At 43.2% G+C, this 18,008-nt stretch overlaps 1 protein-coding gene across 1 annotated transcript in view; it reads left to right on the top strand.

Moving 5' to 3' along the window:
• Window positions 1-18,008, top strand: part of STAB2 (stabilin 2) — a 168,907-nt gene that overhangs the window by 7,534 nt on the left and 143,365 nt on the right. The window contains exons 4-6 of the mRNA XM_012650245.1: window positions 6,701-6,786; window positions 7,899-7,968; window positions 15,548-15,643. Coding sequence (XP_012505699.1) covers window positions 6,701-6,786; window positions 7,899-7,968; window positions 15,548-15,643 — 252 coding nt within the window. The remainder of the gene's footprint in view (window positions 1-6,700; window positions 6,787-7,898; window positions 7,969-15,547; window positions 15,644-18,008) is intronic.

Here is an 18,008-nt window from a genome sequence, read left to right on the forward strand (position 1 = left end):
TCTCTCTTTTTTTTTGGTTGTCAAAAACCAGGCATTTTAAGTCATGAATTTACCATTTGTTCCCCATCTTCTAAGATGTAATGAAAACATCTCCTTAGGATCCACATAAGGAGAGAGATTAGTTCTCTTTTGCTTTGTTTTTATTCATATTAAAATAATATAAGCAAATTATACATAGCTTGTAAAGGTTAGAAAAGTATAAAGAAAGAAAAAGTATCAACTTACGTCACACATAGTTGACATAAGAAAACCATATTTCAATCTTGATGCTTTTTTCCTTACAGCTTCTAAATCGCTGAGCCCATATTGTGTGTATAATGTCTTCTGTTTGTTTAACTAATGATTAAATCAATAACAGCTTCCATTTACTCAATGTTGCTGACACTAGGTACCAGAGAGGTCCTCAGCCTATATTATCTGATGTAATTCTGACTTAGACATTTTTATCCCCATTTTTCCTATGAGGAGTCAGAGATTTAAAAATCATCTCTTGCCAGTTTGGACTGGCAAGTGATAAAGCAAGTTCAAGTTCAGGGCTGCCTGGCACCAAGGCCTGCTTTCTTTCTACTCTGTCCAACTGCCTGGAGCAAAACTTATCCAAAAGGAGAGCCTCAAGCTGTATTTCTAATGTCTCTTTTGGTTGGTAGGTCCTTTCAGCATTCCCAGTAAATGCCTGGATTATACTGCTTGCCCTGGAAAGATCAAGGTTTGGGGTTTAAAATATCCTGGCCCTCGTCTCTGTTAACTGCTCTATGTTCAGTTTTATCCCAGCATGTTGGCACAGCGTATTTCTGAGAGTTTAGCAAATCTAAATAAAATACCCAGATACTGGGTCTTTTAAAGTGATTAACCCAGATTTCCAGATTTCAAGGAATTGTTTTAGGGCCACATATGGTCATGATCATGTCCAGTTCCTATAGACATTCTGATACAATAGAAAGAACTTGTAGATTTGCTTTCCTCTTCCTAACTCATGAAAACTAATCTGATGCTAAGTTATTAGTCAGACACACTGTAGACAAATAAAAGCTTTGTCCGAGATGCAGTACAAAAGTCGGCATGTCCAATACAGTGAGTAATGGACCACAGCCAGGAGGGAAAAGGAACACAGGGCCTGCAACCAGAAGTTTCAGGTGTGAACTTAGTTCTGTCCCTTACCGGTTTGGGCAAATAACTTCCTGCTTACTCCTCAGACTCCTCATCTGTCAAACAGGGGTAAAAAGTCCTTCTTTATAAAACTGTAGTAGATACTTTAAAACATTAATCTAGGTGAAAAGACTTAGCGAAGTGTATGACACAAAGAAGCCACTTTATAAACCTTTAATGAATCAATGAGTGAGTGAATCACAGTGGAACTAAATCTCTGGTAATGAAAGGCGTATAAAATGACACTTTCTCTGAGCCCTTTTAAACAGTGGGTAACTCTTAAAAGGTGAGCAGGCAAAGAGTGTCCAAAATCTTTAGCGGGTTTCATGCCATCACGCTGTGCTATGTGTACGCAAAGCTGACAAGGTTCAAATCTACGATCAAAAGAATCAGAAAGAATTCTTTGACTGCTCAGCCATTTCTTTCAAAGAGGTCTCCAAGCCAGAGAAGCAAAACATGTAAAAATGGAGACCTAGATATTATTTCTGCTGTCCTTTCACTGGGTCAAAAGGGCACTTCCTTTTATCCTCATCTTCCAAACACTAAATGTCTTGAAAGGCTTCCTTCCTTTGGCTCAGGAAAAAGATAAATACTCTACTTAGCTGTGTGTTTCACCTCTCACATTTTGTGGTGATGACAAGCAAGACCTTGACTACCACGTTACATTTCCGCAAGGATAAGGCACTGCAGAGCTGCTGACATGTGTCCACCCTTCTTTTGGAGGAAACACATTCCCAAGCTCTAGAATGGCCTTGTTTCCAAAGCAAATGGAACATCCACTTCCTTTGTAATGCATTGAAAAATACATTCACACCCAATACCTCTGGGTTATGTTGGTGAAAACTTGAAAAATGCAGGAAAGCATGATGGGGAAAAAAAAAACCATCATCTTCTAAAATTAAGAATAAGACATGAGTGAGAACTCAGGAAAAAAAAATGCCATCCTGACATAAGGAAGGTGTTTCTACCCAAATTTAACCTGCTTCTCCCTAATTAAAATTTGAACTGCTTTATCAAATGTGCATATGGAGGTCTTTTCTCATTAGCACAAAAACATATTTTTAACTTTGAAACTTAATCACATTTGAGCAGCCAATATTCTATTTGAGATAAAATAGATTTTTTTATTTGAACATCCCTGTTCTTTTTACTCTTCCATGAACATTAATGGATCTGTGCAACAACTCAAAGTAACGGAAAACAAATGTGTGCAAAGGGGTTACACCTAAACTCAATTGTGGCTAAAACAATCTGCTTATTTCAAAGAGAAATGGTCTTGATTTTTCTTTTTTAGGTCAATGTCATCAAATTATCCACATTTTTTTTTTTTTTTGTATCATGCTGTTTGCATTTCCAGATCCCTTTTTCTTTCTCACTACATACTCCTTGCCACTCACTGCCCAGGTTGCAAATAATGGACTATGCGCAGTTGAAACCATTCTTTCAGGCATGTCGCTTTGAGTGACAAATGATGCCAAGTTCACATTAAGAATATATTTCACTTCAATTTCCCAGGCAGACAATTGCAACCAGGGCTATAAATGGAATACAGGACATATTTTCTGCCTAGCACTGTGCACCAAGTTCTTAAACAAAGGTGATGACGTGGAATAGGCACCTCTAGAGTTTCTTGGCAGATAAAATTACAGGGAAGTCCTTGGCCTCTTGCTGGACAGGAAGTTTATTATCTTCCCTCAAAGAAACAGACCAGCTGATGATTTGCTGACAGCTCATAATGGTTAAACCTCCTGCATGAGGAAAGTCAGGACACAAGAGACCACCAGAGTAGTAGTGACCCAAGGGAAATGTGATAATGACCTAAAACAGTCTTATCAGCCGCTTGAGCCTCATGATGCATTAGAAATGTGCCCTTGTAGCAAATTCCATATTTCTTTCAAGCATGGTTGCTGAGAATGTCGATTTTATCATCTTTTTCCTTAATGGGGGCCTGAGGGGATAGAAAATAATTTGAGAAGCAGGAAAGAAATTTATACTTTTGCTTTTAAAATTTTATTTAGAAACCAAACAAGTAGTTTTCATAAATTGTTAAAAGTTTATTTAGGCCATAAGATAAGGACTTCCCACACCCCCATAGTCCTGCTACCCTTTTTCCAAAGTTCCCTCCAGGGTTGGCCAACTCATAAAAATCAAGCATTCATTGAGTGCCTACTATATGCTGCCTATAATCACATACATGATAGGTGCTGCTCCTAATCACATATATGACAGGTCCCTACTCCCAAGGGGCTCACACAGTACTGAGGGAGATGGACACAAAAGCAGGCGAGGAATAACAATTGTACCTGTGAGCCCAGGTAAGGATATTGGGGCTTTGAGGAGTTTTGCAGCTTGCCCAGAGAGAACCAGCTAGTAAGTGCAGAGCCAGACTAGCAAACAAGGGCTGTTCCACTGCAAAGCCCTGGCTCTAACTCATTACTCTCTCCTGCTTCCCAAAATATCTGGTCTCTCTATTTCATTTTGTATAGTTTCTATTGCCTGTCTTTAAGTTCACTAATCTTTTCTGTACATCATAATAAAATTCTTTACAATCAGTGATAAAGAGAAAATCTTAGGAGCAGCCAAAAGGAAAAGACACTATGTCAAGAGGAACAAAGATAACAATGATGACAGATCTTTCGTTAGAAACGATGTAAGTTAGAAGACAATGAAACGACATCTTAATGTTTAAACTGATGAAGCTCTCTCCCTCCTCTTCATCTTCACCTCCTGCTGCTCTTTAAACAAACACCATAATTTTTAACAAGGCCCTTCTTTAATGATTTGGCTGTTGTCATCTGTTGAGACCAGATCTAAACCAATTGGGCCATTCAGCATTAGGTTGCTTTGGGTAAATATTGGTAACATCCGGTAAGTGGAGTGATGAGAGCTCTAGGTCTCTTCCCATGACAACCCTTATCCCAGTTTGTAAACCAGTATTACCTGGTTGGTTGTCTGTTGAATCCACGACTCTCTCCTCACTAGACTGGTAGAACCATGGAAGTAGGAACCAGGTCTGTGTGTTCACCCATATATACCCAGGACCTTACATGGTGTCTGGTCCAAACAGGTGCCCAATAAGTTATCTTCTGAGTGTCATTAACTGTTATAGCACCAATCTGAAAGAATAAAAACCAGAGAAGAAGAAGATCTGCTCTGAATAATAGCAACTACCATTTATTGAGCACCTAATATTTCCAGTCCCTACAAAAACCTGCCTAGAAGACAGCACTGTCCCAGCATACACTTGAACTGAATCTCAGAGCCAGGCATGGACTTTCCCAAAGGAAAAGCAAAGGGTTGAGCTGAGATTCAAACTCAGGACATTCTGATTGCCTGTCCCGGCTCCTCCCCTGACACCATAAGCATCTCACATAACCACTGGCCGAGTCGGTGAGAGCAGCCCTCATCAACATCTTGTTTTTCAAAGTGACTTATAAATATTAGCTATGCATCAGCATGTTTTCTCCCTCCCTCGCCTCTCAGACATGTCTGTTGTCTGTGCTGTGTTGTCTGGGCTGCAGAGCTGCCTGATGAGGTTGGACCGCGGTGAATGGTATCAGGGACTTGGGAGCCCCTGCCTGGGTTAGGAGCCTGGCTCTGCCGTTGCTGTGGAAAGAAAGAGACCACAGATTCAAAGTAGGCAATTTAGACCATATAGTTTGCTGATATTCAGTATGCAGGGAAAAAACGGAAGGAGCCAGAGAGAAGACCATCTACGGGTGGACAGCATGACTCTCTCACCCGTGCAGCACCTGCAAGTTACAAATGTTCTTCTAAAGAGCTAGCCTAGTAGCTCAAGTGAGCCACCAGGGTCTCTTTCAGAGATCCGCCTCTCTCTGTGCTCAGATCTCTTTTTCCAATAGTTGCTGTGACGTTCTGAATGTTTGCGTCCTCCCAAAATTCATATGTTGGAACCTTATCCCCAATGCGATGATATTAGGAGGTGGGGCCTTTGAGGGGTAATTAGGTCATGAGAGTGGAGCCCTTATGAATGGATTAGTTCCCCTAGAAAAGAGGCCCCAGAGAGCTACCTCACCCCTTCCACCATGTTTGTTCCTTTGTGCTTGTTTCCTCATCTAGGAAGTGGGGCTAAAAATAGGACTTAAATTCAGAGGATTGCTATGAGCAGTAAATACATGCCTTCTTTAGCAATTTTGTGGAAGGCACTTAGCTTGCTAACTTAAATTTGGAATAACATTTGGTCCCGCTGCCTTTACTTGAACACATTTCATGGTCACTACGTGATTTCTGCTTGGTGCTTGCAGATCGCTTATTTCAACAGTCAAATTTCACCCAAATTCTCATTAAACCTATGTCAACTCAGCCCTCAAAGTGTAGAACAATGGAAAATATAAAAAGAAACAGATTTTTTTTCATCCCTATCACAGTAGTACCTTAAACTTCTGTCATTTACCACTATTTTAAATTCTCTATTTGATTTTGAGCATTGCGACATCTGGCTTTTTAGCTCAACGCCCCTCTGCCCCAACATGAAATATAATGCTTGGCACATAGTAGGTATTCTCTGAATGTGTAGTGGATGACTGCGAAATCCTCTAATAAATGTCAAGAAAAGCTCCAACTTGGGTGTAACACAGCCCAGAAGTGCAAAATCCATGCTTGTTTGGAATCAGCTTCCGAGTGAAATCTAGATTCCTTTTCTTACCTTGCCGAGGACTTCATTAATTGGCCCCAACCACCCTACTATACCTCATTGCCCACCCTCACACTCTCACACCCCAGTTCCCAAGCCCCAACCCCACCAAACTCTATCATTCCCAGAACAGGCCAGGCCCTTTTATAACTCTTAGTCTTGTACTTGCTATTCCCTCTTCCTGAAAAGCCCTTCCCTTTTAAGCATGGCCAACTCCTACTCTGCCTTCAAAACCCCAGCTTAGATGATTCCACCTCTGATGTCTCTCAGATTCCCTAAGGCAGCATCAGTAGCTCCCTTCTCTGGACTATTTCAATATGCTGTCTGGCACACTGATTAAGAGGCATGGCTTTACGCATCACCCGAAGAATGGACATATTTGAAGCTCGGACTTAGGGGGCGAGGGGGGGCAAGGGCAACATACGTAACCTAAACATCTGTACCCCCATAATATGCTGAAATAAAAAAAAAAAAAAAGAGGCATGGCTTTAGAGTCATGCCAAGGGCTGAGCTAAATTCCCAGCTTTGCAACTTAGAAACTATGAGAGCTTGAATGAGTTATGTGACCTCTCTAAACTTCATCTGCTAATGAGCACCAACAGTAACTACCACTGAGGAATGGGAATGATTCGATTAGATCATTTTAAAGTGTATAGGCAAATGTTCAAGAAATGGTAGACAGTGTGATGCCTTCTATTATAGCATGTGACCGCACTAAGATTCCTCCGTTTACATGTCTCCCTCCCTACAAAATGCTAAATGACACCCACAGGCTGTGCAATTATTTCTTACCCTGGCAACTAGCACGCTAACTGGCTCATAATAGGTGCTTAAATGCATCCTTGCAGCATGCTTGCGTGCAGTCATGAGTGAATGAATCCGAGCTGTTTGATTCCCTAGAGTGCCCAGGAGGAGCGGGGTCCCCCTGCAACGGCAGGGGCAGTTGTGCTGAAGGCATGGAAGGAAACGGAACCTGTTCCTGCCAAGTAAGTTCAGATATGTATTCTCTCTGCCCCCGATTCTGCTCCCCTTCTTCTTACTTGTTGATCCTCCTGAAACACACATACCTGGTGGAGCCTCTAAGAGATAGAGGTATTAATAAAAAGATTATGCAGGCCGGACACAGTGGCTGACACTTGTAATCCCAGCACTTTGGGAGGCCAAGGCAAGAGGATCACTTGAGCCTAGAAGTTTGAGACCAGTCTGGACAACATAATGAGACCTCATCTCTACAAAAAATTTAAAAATTAGCATGGTGGCATGTGCCTGTAGTCCCAGCTACTTGGGAAGCTGAGCCCAAGGAGGATCGCTTGAGCCCAGGAGTTGGAGGCTGCAGTGAGCTACGATTATGCCACTTGCACTCCAGCCTGGAAGACAGAGAAAGACCCTGTCTCTAGAAATAAAAATAAGAAAAGTAATTTGTAAAGTATTCAATTTGCAGCAAAATGATCTCTCAGAGTCTAGGGACCTTTAGGAGAGTCAAGTAACTGCTCAGCCTTAAGCATGTCCACCTGAAAAATGGGTTTGAAACAGTGTCTATGTAACAACATCTATTGAAAAAGTAAAATGAGATCATCTATGTGAAAATCCTTTGTGAAACTATACAGAGCTATAGAAACTATTGTCATTGTTGCTATTAATAATCATCGCTGTTGGCAGACTACCCTTTGGTGCTATCCTCAGCATCCTTTGCGAACCACTGGGTATGCCAATTGAAGATTTTCTTTGTTATCCAGGGAAAGTGACTTTTTGCGAGTTTCAAGCCTTAGGAGAATTAAATAAAAGAAATCCTTCTGAAAGGGACTGGGCTCAACTGTCTTCAGAAATGCAAAATTGAAAGTTTTCCTTTCACTCCTGGGTGACAAAGCAGCTTTCTTCTACAGAGCATCAGACCCTTAGTAAAAAATGATACAGGGAATAATGTATGCATTATAACACACACAAAAAAGCAAAGAATAAAGGAAAAACAGAAAGAAGGAGCTTTAGGAAAGGCACACAGGGAAGATTTATTTCAGAAATGAACACTGACCACACCATCAGTCAGAAATCCAAGTGCTTCCTGGGTAACGTGGGTCACCTTGGGTCTAATGTTTTGCAGGAAGGGTTTGGTGGAACAGCCTGTGAAACCTGTGCTGACGACAACTTATTCGGATCCAGCTGTTCCTCAGGTATGTCTGATTTTTGTGTAATGAGAGCATTTGTAAGGGTTGAAAGTCCCCAGAGAGATTATTGCTTGGGGGGAAAACACCGAATGGTTCTATATAATCGCGTCTACGTAGCAAAAACAAAAAGCTGACAACAAATCTGATGCAATGCCATCATTGAAAAGAGAGACAGTGTTTCCTGTGGTTCCCAGCACTTGCAGTCAGCTACTCAGCAGTGATGCTTTCTGGCATCCTTACAATTCCCTCTCCCCGGACTCCAGGATCCAACAGGCGCCTATTCCTTGCCCACCCAGCTTTTCTCTGGGGTCTTCCTGGATCCTGGTCTCAGTGTAGAGACTAATTCTACCCTAGGTCCCACCTAAAAATAATTGTTCCCTTCCTTTGGGGAAGGGAAATAATTGCATGAGGTGGTCAGAGATTGGTCTGAGATTGGTGGTCCAAACCTGAACAAACAAACCTCTCTTATTTTTGGTTGCCCCCAGAAGTCGACCCTGAGACAGGCATTGGAGTTCAGTGGTTTATTTGGATGGTGATCCCGGGAAACACTAGGGTGTGGGGAAGTGGCAAGGGGGAAACAAAGGGTGTGTTATCCAGCCAGGTACCACTGCAGACACCCTGGGGAGCTCTGGGAGTTGATGTAGAACACACATCTCAGAGTCATCTTGCCAAGGGGACAGGCAGCCACATGTGGTGCAGCATAATGTCTCCCCAAAGATGTCCACATCCAAATCCCTGGGACCTGGGAGTATGTTACCTTACATGGCTGAGGAGAATTAAGCTAGCAGATAGAATTAAGGTTGCTAATTAGCTGACCTTAAAATAAGAGATTATCCTGGAATATCTGAGTGGGCTCAATGTAATCACAGGGTCCTTAAATGTGGAAGAGGTGAGTAGAGACAGAGTGATGACGTTTGGGAAAGACTCCACCAGCCCTTGCTGGTTTTGAAGAAGGAAGGGGCCATGAACCAAGGCATGTGGGCAGCTTCTAGAGGCTGGAAAAGGCAAGGACACAGATTGTTCTGCAGAGCCTCCAAAAAGGAGCCCAACTCTGCCAACACCTTGATTTTAGCACAGTGACTTTGGATTTCTAACCTCTGGAAATGTAAGACAATAAATTTGTGTTGTTTTATGACACTAAGTTTGTGCCCGGTGTTCTAGCAGTGATAGGAAATGAATACACGAAGTCCTGGGGGAGAGTTGTTCCTTCCCTGGCACTTCCAGTGCCCAGTGAGCACGCGGGCAGAGCAGGCTCCTAAGGCTCACATCAAACCCTCAGGCAAAGAGCTGTGGATGTGGAGATTCAGCTGGAATGTTTGCAATGCTCGAGGCCTAAAGAATGTGGTTGTGATAGGAACCATGTTGGCCAGATCCACGTCTCCCAAAAAAGGAACATACTGGGTGCCTTTCTCGAACACCACTTTGGTTCTAGCTTTTATGGAAAAATTAAATTCAGTACATATTGCTTTGATTCAGATGTTTTTTGCAAGAAAGCCAGTGCACACACACATACACAACACAGCCCCATAAGTCTGCATACTTAGATTTCATCTGCAATAGTAGGGGCATTGCCTTGTTCTAATCCACAGGGTCTTTGAAGGCTGGAGCTGTTGTATCTTTCTCTCTGGTACCTTGTGTACACTGCCTGCATGATAGGCACTCACCCACACTTTTGTTGGATGAACAAATGAGTGAGAGAGTGTATGAATGGATGAATCAATGATCTAATTCACTCAGGCAATGCTGTCCTGACCCAGAAGCATGGTTTTAGAACCCAGGCTTTAGACTCAGGCTGGGTTTTTAGCCCCAGGGCTGCTAATTGTAGGAACCTAGGTAACTTAATGAAGCATACTCTCCGTTTTTGTCTTCATCTGTAAAAATAAAAATAATATTGCCTTCTTTAAGGAGGATTTAATGAATTCATCAATGCAAAATAAATGTTAGCAATTAGTATTATCATCTATTATTTCCTTAGTGTCCCCTAATCATAGGTGTTTCTTCAAGGGCAGGCTATTTAACCTCCCTAAGCCTTCCTCATCTATAAAGCAGGAATAATAATACCTGCCTCATGGGGTTGACAATATAGCAAAGCTCTTAGCTCAAGCACTCAAGCAATGAAAGTAAGCATTAAGCAAGAACAAAAACAATCCACCAGTAAGCAAGTCACCGATGAGTGAATGAATGGATGAATGAAAGACTCAGAGATGCTCACTTCCCACTGATGAGGACAAGAGGAACTTCCAAATATTTTCAGCCAGGCGTCCACTGGGTGCCAGTGTTGTTTCATTCAATGAGGTGTTGTCCAGGGAGGTGACAATTCCGCCTGTAAGTAGGACAGCTCTATTAGGTGCAGTTTATTTTTAACGCTGGCTGGAACTGCTGCCGGAACACTCTCCTACCAGATTGCTTATTGGTTTAGAGATAATGTCAAGCTGCACCAGCCAAAGGTTTTCATCTCTGCTGCCAATGCCCTAGCCTGTTCAGTGCCTCACTCCCAGCTAGGGCGATTGCAAATCAATCCCACACCTTGCATGGTTAATAAGGATAGCTAGCATTTGCTGAGTGCCTCCTGTGTACCAGGAAGTGTAAGAAGAGGCTCCTTTGGATCCTCACACAACTCTTCAAGAGGGACGGTTCTTACTTTATGGATGAAGAAGCGGGAGGTCACTCAAGGCCACACAACTATTATGGGGGCAGAGACAGGTTATGACCCCAGGTGTCTGACTCCAGAGCCTGGGCCCCCAAGCACTGCACCCTTCTGCTCCTGGTGAGCATCCACCATGCATTATACCCCAGACAGGTGATGGGGATCCTAAGACAGATGGGATTAGGTTCCCAGCCCCAAGAACCTGGAGATACGGGAGACAACTGTGATACAGTGTGCGCAGCCCACACAGATGATGGAAACACAGGCGGGGGAGCAGCTCACTCTGCCAAGGGGCACGTTACAGGGGGCTGCATGCACTGCCCCTCTGACCAGAATGGCCATGGCTTTGACCACTTTAAAGTCACACTGCCCACATTTCACATGTCTCTAAAGCTTTGCTGAGGCTGGTTCACAAAGCACCAAGAGCTCTTTTTATGACCATCTGGGAAACCCTCTGCCACTCGTCCTCCCCAAGGACACGTTCTTGGCAGTGGCTGGCAGCCCAGCAATGTGATATCAGAGGCTTCCAAAAGCTGCCTGTTCCAGGTCAGTTAATCCAATACAGAGGAAGACAGGACGCAGGGAGAGGCTCATGCCAGGAGGTGGGAATCTTACAGACAAGGATGACACTTGCTGTTAGCATATGCATCAGGAGCAGAGACTGAGTTCCCATTCACCTCCCCTGGTGTGCCCCTCCCCCTCCTCCACCGGCTGCATGATGGCACTTAGGACAAGAATGGTCACTGTACCTCTTAGAGCCTGCCTTCCCACTGCGCTGTGAGCTCCTTGAATTGAGATATTGCCAGTTACTCATATCTGTATACCTAGTGCCTAGTACAGTGCCTGCTACTAGGTAGCAGCTGAGTAAATATTTTTTATCTAAGTTGGATTGAATATTCTCCTTTAAGCCCATAAGGCACCCCTCTCCTCACCCCTGTTATCTCTATGACTCACTTGACTTCTCTCCAGAACTTGTCTGTCCCCAAAAGCTACAGCCATAGGTGAACATCAAAGAGCTTTGCTAAAGTAGAAACATGGCAATTGAATTTTTGAAGAGGGAATGACACTTGCAAAGCCAATGTAATTCTTCAGTTATTCCAGTGAGTACCCGAGTGAGTCACCTCCTATCACATTTTTCATATATGACATGGAAATAATAATGATACCTGCCTCAAAGGGTGTGGTGAGCATTAAATTAGATCATGCATGCAAAGCACTTGGCAAAATGCCTGATAGATAGTAAGCGCTCAATAAAGGCAAGTGTAGGGCCTCAAGTGCAAAATTTAAGGAGGCATCAAAAAACTGAGTAATCCAGAAAAATAACTGTATTAGTGTCCTAGGGCTGTTGTGACGGAGTACTACAAACTGGGAGGCTGAAAACAACAGGAACTTATTGTCTCAGTTCTGGAAGCTAGAAGTCAAGAATCAAGGTGTTGGCAGGGCCATGCTCCTTTCAAAGCTTCTATAAGAGAGAGGATCCTTCCTTGCCTCTTCCAGCTGTGGTAGCTCCAGATGTTCCCTAGCTGTGGCATCATCACTCTAATCTCTGCCTCCATCTTCACGTGGCTTCTTCCCCTTATATGTCTGCATCTTCTCCCCTTCGTATTGGGACACTAGTCATATTGGATTAAGGGCTTAGCCTATTCCAGTATGACCTCATCTCAACTAATTACCTCTGCAATGGCCCTGTTTCCAAATAGGGACATACTGAGGTACTGGGGATGAGGACGCCAATATATTCTTTTTTATATTTTTTATTTTATTTATTTTTTTGAGACAGGGTCTTTCTCTGTCACCCAGGCTAGAGTGCAGTGACATCATCATAGCTCACTGCAACCTCCGACTCCTGGGCTCAAGCAATCCTCCTGCCTCAGCCTTCCAAGTAGCTGGGACTACAGGCACGCACCACCATGCCTGACTAATTTTTTCTATTTTTAGTAGAAACAGGGTCTCACTCTTGCTTAGGCTGGTCTTAAACTCCTGAGCTCAAGCAACCCTCCCACTTCAGCCTCTCAGAATGCTAGCATTACATGCGTGAGCCACCGCACCCAGCCAGGACTCCAACTTATTCTTTTGGGGGACAAAGCTCAACCCGTAACAATAATACCTTTAAAATACTGAACGAAACATGAAAATAAAGACAAGATTCAATTCTGCACTTGCACTCCCCTGCCTTACTCTCCTCACCCTAATCTCAGCCCTGCCAGATGCTGTCTTTTTCTAAAAGTTAGCCGTGTGGTTGCTGATCTTGTTCTAAGGCTCTGTAAAAGATGGTCTGGGAAATATAAGGTGGGAGGAAGGCCTTCCAAGGGGTTCCAATCTAACAGGGGAGAAAAATGCCCAGACTGAGAAAGAAAAAAGTAGCCCTGACATCTGTCAGCTGGTCACTGGCCTAGTTGCTGCCAGCAGGCTCTGGAGTCCCCTGCTGAGCATAAAGAATTTCATGGAATATCACCATTAGACAAACACTGGCTATAGCCATGGTGGAACACAACAAAAACTAGGCCATTGCGTAATTATGTCTGAACAGAGAATAAACAACAATGGATAACCGCAAAAATTACCCAACAGCTGCCTCTCCAGGCTGACATGAGTGCCTCTTCTCCCATGACGGCTCACCCTTGCTGCTGACTTTGTAACCATTGGTGTGCTCCTGGTGGTCGCTGGCTGTCAGCCATGGACAAAATTGATAGTTGCAGGGGGATGCGACAGTGGGCAAGGTATAAAGAAAGTTTTGCTGGAGCCCAGAGGAGCGCACATTCTGCCTGGGGATCACTGAGTGGTACTACAGAAGTAGGGGCTTTGGCTGGCCTTGAAGGAGGAGGAGGATTTCAAGTGACACACGAAAGGGAGCACAGCAGAGGCAAAAGCACGGAGGCGTGAAAGTGCAAGATGCCTCTCCGGCGACTTCCACCTATGCCGTCTTCCTAGGCCGGCCCCAACCCATCTCTTCCTGGTCAACTCCCATTGGTCCGTCATGTCGTAGAGTTATCCCACTGCACTGTGATTGGCTGTTTTCTCCTGCCATTAGAACGTGAGCTCTTGGAGGGCAGGGACTTTGTCCTGTTTCTCTTTGGGCCCATTAGTCTCCGGCACAGTGCCATGAACATGGTAGGTGTTCAGTAAGTGGTTTGAAGGAAGGAAAGGAAATGGTGAGCCAGAGTCAATCCACATGCTGGAAATCTAGGATGTATAAAATAAAGTGGTGAAAGATGAAAATGAAAAATTATCAAGGCTGCAGTCAGTTAGAGAGATCCTTGTTTGCCAAACTGAGGAATTTAGATTTCATTTGGTTGGCAACTGAGAGTTGTTGAGATATTTGGGGGCAGATCACCTGATGCCATTGCTAATAAAATGAAATGAATGGAATGGAAGGTGGGAAATTGGAGCCAGCTAGGCTAGGGAAAATGCTACTGCAATAATCCAGGTAAAACATGATAACATGAATAAGGATGGTACCAGTGGGGACAAAGAACAGAAGAACAAGTTGGGAGGCATAGAGAATGCAAAGGACTTGACTGATTATCAGATGGTTGGAACACTTGAAACTTGACTAATCCTTGCTTTTCTGGTATTTTTGGTTAAATGTTTAAACAGGTATATCTTCTTAATTATGTTTCACTTTAGCTACTGTTAAATTGGCTTACATGCATTGACCACGTGTATGGTAGGAGCAATAATGGCTGCCAAAGGTGTCCATGTCCTAGTCCCTGGAACCTGTGAATTTGTTAGCTTTCATGACAAAGGGGAATTAAGGTTGCCGATGGTATTAAGGTTGCTAATCAACCGATTTAAGATAGGGAGATTGTCCTGGATTATCCAGGTGGGCCCAGTGCAGTTACAACGGTTGTTATAAGTGGAAGAGGAAGGCAGAAGAAAGAGCCGATAGAGATGGTAGCATGGGAAGAACTTGCCCTGGCATTATCAGCCTTGAAGACAGAGAAAGTGGTTATAAGCCCAGGAATACAGATGGGGTCTAGAAGGTGGAAAAGACAACAGAAAAGATTCTCCCCTGGAGTCTCCAGAAGAAATGCAGCACTGTTGAAACCTTGATTTTTTTTTAGCTCAGTGAGACACATTTCTGACTTCTGACCTCCAAAACTATAAGATAAATCTGTGTTGTGGCAAGCCACTAAGTTTGTGGTACTTTGGTTTTTTTGTGTGTGTGTGTTTTTTTTTTTTTTTTAGTTTGTGGTACTTTGTGACAGCAGCGATAGAAAACTCATACAACGTGCTTCACAGAGAGTGCCCATAGGATGCTAGTGGCCCAGCCTGACAATAAATCTTGCTACAAATGAGACACAAACTGGGCGCTAAAGAGTTGACCATTTATTTCAAATGCCTTTCATTTGTCATCCCTGAAATGATTTGTTGCTGGGCTGAAAATTCATCCATTTCAAGCTAGAAAACATGGCATAATTATTCTGGGCCTTTCTGAATTTCTTTTTTATCCTTATATTGCCCCATCATTCAGGAAGTAGGATTCATTTGCATAAATGTCTGTTATCAACAGTGATTGAGTTAGTGGTAGCTTTTGTTTCTTAAACATAACAGGTGTATATAAGACACTAAGTTAATTCTCTTGTTGAGGTATCCAAAGAAGAAGTAAATAGTTTGAAAGTAGTAAAAAAAAAAAAAACTCTAATGCCTGTGATATGCCAGTTATGCTTTATATACATTATCTCATGTAACTCTATAGAAATCCTCAGAGTTAGGCATCATTATCCACATTACATACATTTTTTTTAAAAAAACTGATGCTAATAAAAGGAAGATGAAGCCAGATTCAAAGTAGTGTCTCTAGGACTTCAAACCCACGGTTTTCTCCACCTCATCATGCAGATTTCCCAGTGAAGACTATCCGAAAATATTATTCTTCTAGAATCTTTAGATGCAATCTATATCAAGTAATGAAAATCCCCCACTTCCTGTCTGCAGTGTGCAACTGTGTGCATGGGGTGTGCAACAGTGGAGTAGATGGTGATGGAACCTGTGAGTGCTACTCTGCATACACTGGCCCCAACTGTGACAAGCGTGAGTACCACTAGTTTCCTTAACACCACACCAGATCAAATAGGCACGGATTCACGCATTTCCATTTTGCTGTGTGGCGTGAGGTACCATCAAACATTTGCTGGAAGGAAACAAAAAATTAAAAAGAGAGGGTAAAAGGAAAAAAAGGAGGGAAGAGAAGGGGAGGGAAAAGGAGGGGAGGGGAGGGGAGAGAGAACAGAAGCAGTGTGGTGACAAGGCTATAGCTATAGGGACGTTGAGCTGGAGGCAGTGTGTAGGGTGGAATGGAGAAGGAGACATTGGCTCTGGGAAGCCAGTAGAGGCCATTGCAACAAATTAGTCACTTAATGAAGGACATGAGGTATATTCTCAATGCAAGTCTCAAAGGCAGAACACGTGAAGGAGGAAGAAACAGAGGCTCGCCAAGCCTAAGTGACTCTGCAAAGATCACACAGTTGGTGAATGGGAGACCTAGGACTCAAATCATTTGAATCCATTGAACAATCTATTACACTGGGTCCAATCAAGAGACAGAAATCACAGGGTAATTTAAGCAAGAGAAGTTTAATGGAAGAATGAGTAAGCTGTAAGAGAAGAGTAGCTATAAAAATGCAAAGAGAACTCTGGGGTTGATGGAGCATAACAAAGGAAGGACAAATTTGGAAGGGGTGGCCAACCCCAACAATGGGTTCAAACCTTGATGGAGAGGGTGTGGTGGCAGCCCACTGGGTGACTGAAAAGTTTGCTATTTTGCCCAAGCCAACGCTGGACCACAGTCACCTGGCAGGCACAGGACAGCCCTCCAGTGCACTGGGGTGCTGAGGCCAGTGGGTAAAGGCACAGAGAAAATTGGGGCCTGGCATGGGGAGAAACACAGTGTATGTGTGCAGAGGGTGGCAGCAATGTCATTAGGTCCAGGCCAAGGATGCAAGGTCACCAAGGGACTCTAGGTACATAGCAAGGGCAGAGCATCCCTGAACAGACCATGCAGCAGCAGCAAACACACACAGCAGAAACACAACACTGCACCCTGGAACCAGGAGGAGCCCCTGCCTCCTGCCACGTCCCTCCAGTACCCTCTATTGGCAAAGCTTAACATTGCTCTGAAAAAGAGAGACGCTCACAGGGTCCAGCCATTACGTCAGAGCGGGTTCTGAAGGGTGAATTTGGAGCTGAGATGTTAAGAAATTGGTCATTCTGCCTGTGACTCTAGCCTTACTTAACTTTTCATCTGGACCTCAATCTCCTGAAAAATGAAGGGATTGGGCAAGATCACAAGTCAACAAATGCAAACTCATTTTGTTGAAAGCCACTGAGGTGCTATGAGCAGTGGTAGTGATAAGGTGAATAAAACACAGCCTCTGCCTTCTTCCTGTGGAGGAGACAGCCATGCAGACCACCAGTTCAAATCCAAGGGCGGGTGGCGGGGATGACCCCTCTGTGGGTGTGGCCGCTCCTGTCATTGTCCAAAGGACTCATGGGCAGAGGGCTTCTCAGTAAGGCAGGAGACGCAGTCCAGAAGCTGGCCTAATGGAGAATTCTGCCAGGTATGCTTCCAAATGAAAAAATAATTCTGTCGAGTCAAAAGATAAACAAGAGATTGGGACAAAGACATTTGAAATTCACATGGCAGATAAATTTTTATAATAATGTAAAGTCCATGAACCCAATTTTAAAAATGGACCTAGGAACAGCTAATTTTTAGCATAAGAAATGAAACCCTTTCCAGCAACCCAGATCTCAGCCAGGAGGAAGGAAGGTTCTACCTTGGATACTTATCTCAGCCCTAGTGTAGCAGTCTTTCTTTATATTTCTGCTATTCCTTTATTCGTTAGAATTATTTTTTTAACTCTCACTAGCTAATTTCCCATGACTTCAATTCTCTGTTCATAATTATTTATATTAAAACTTTCCCTGTTCAAATAATTGTGTGGTTTCTGTCTCCTGCCTGGCCCCAAATACTATATTACTCATTACTGGGGAAAAGAAAAATAAAAAATTTTTAAAAACCCTCAGGTTCCCTAAGATCAGGGCTCCTCTCCTGTAATAAAACCCACTGCATATACAGGTCTAAGTTTTGTCCTCTTTCAATTGTCCCATGGGAATTGGGGCTTGGAAAAACTAGTGCCAAAATGCTGATACCCTGGCTATTGCTGTAGATGTGAGTAATAAACTGTCCTTCATCTCTGACCCAGGAGTTTTGTATCTTTTACCAGCATCCATGAAACTGTATCATTTCAACTCATTAGCTTTGCAATGGGCAAGTATGTCAGACTTTTCATAGTTTTTGACAGCCTCCATGTTATACCTATATTATGAAATACTTTGCAGTTATTAGAGATTAAGGCAGATCCTTAAAGGCTTCTATATTTTAAATTAAAAATAA

The sequence above is a fragment of the Propithecus coquereli genome, unplaced genomic scaffold (assembly GCF_000956105.1).
Source record: "Propithecus coquereli isolate 6110/MARCELLA unplaced genomic scaffold, Pcoq_1.0 Scaffold316, whole genome shotgun sequence".
Lineage (NCBI taxonomy): Eukaryota > Metazoa > Chordata > Mammalia > Primates > Indriidae > Propithecus > Propithecus coquereli.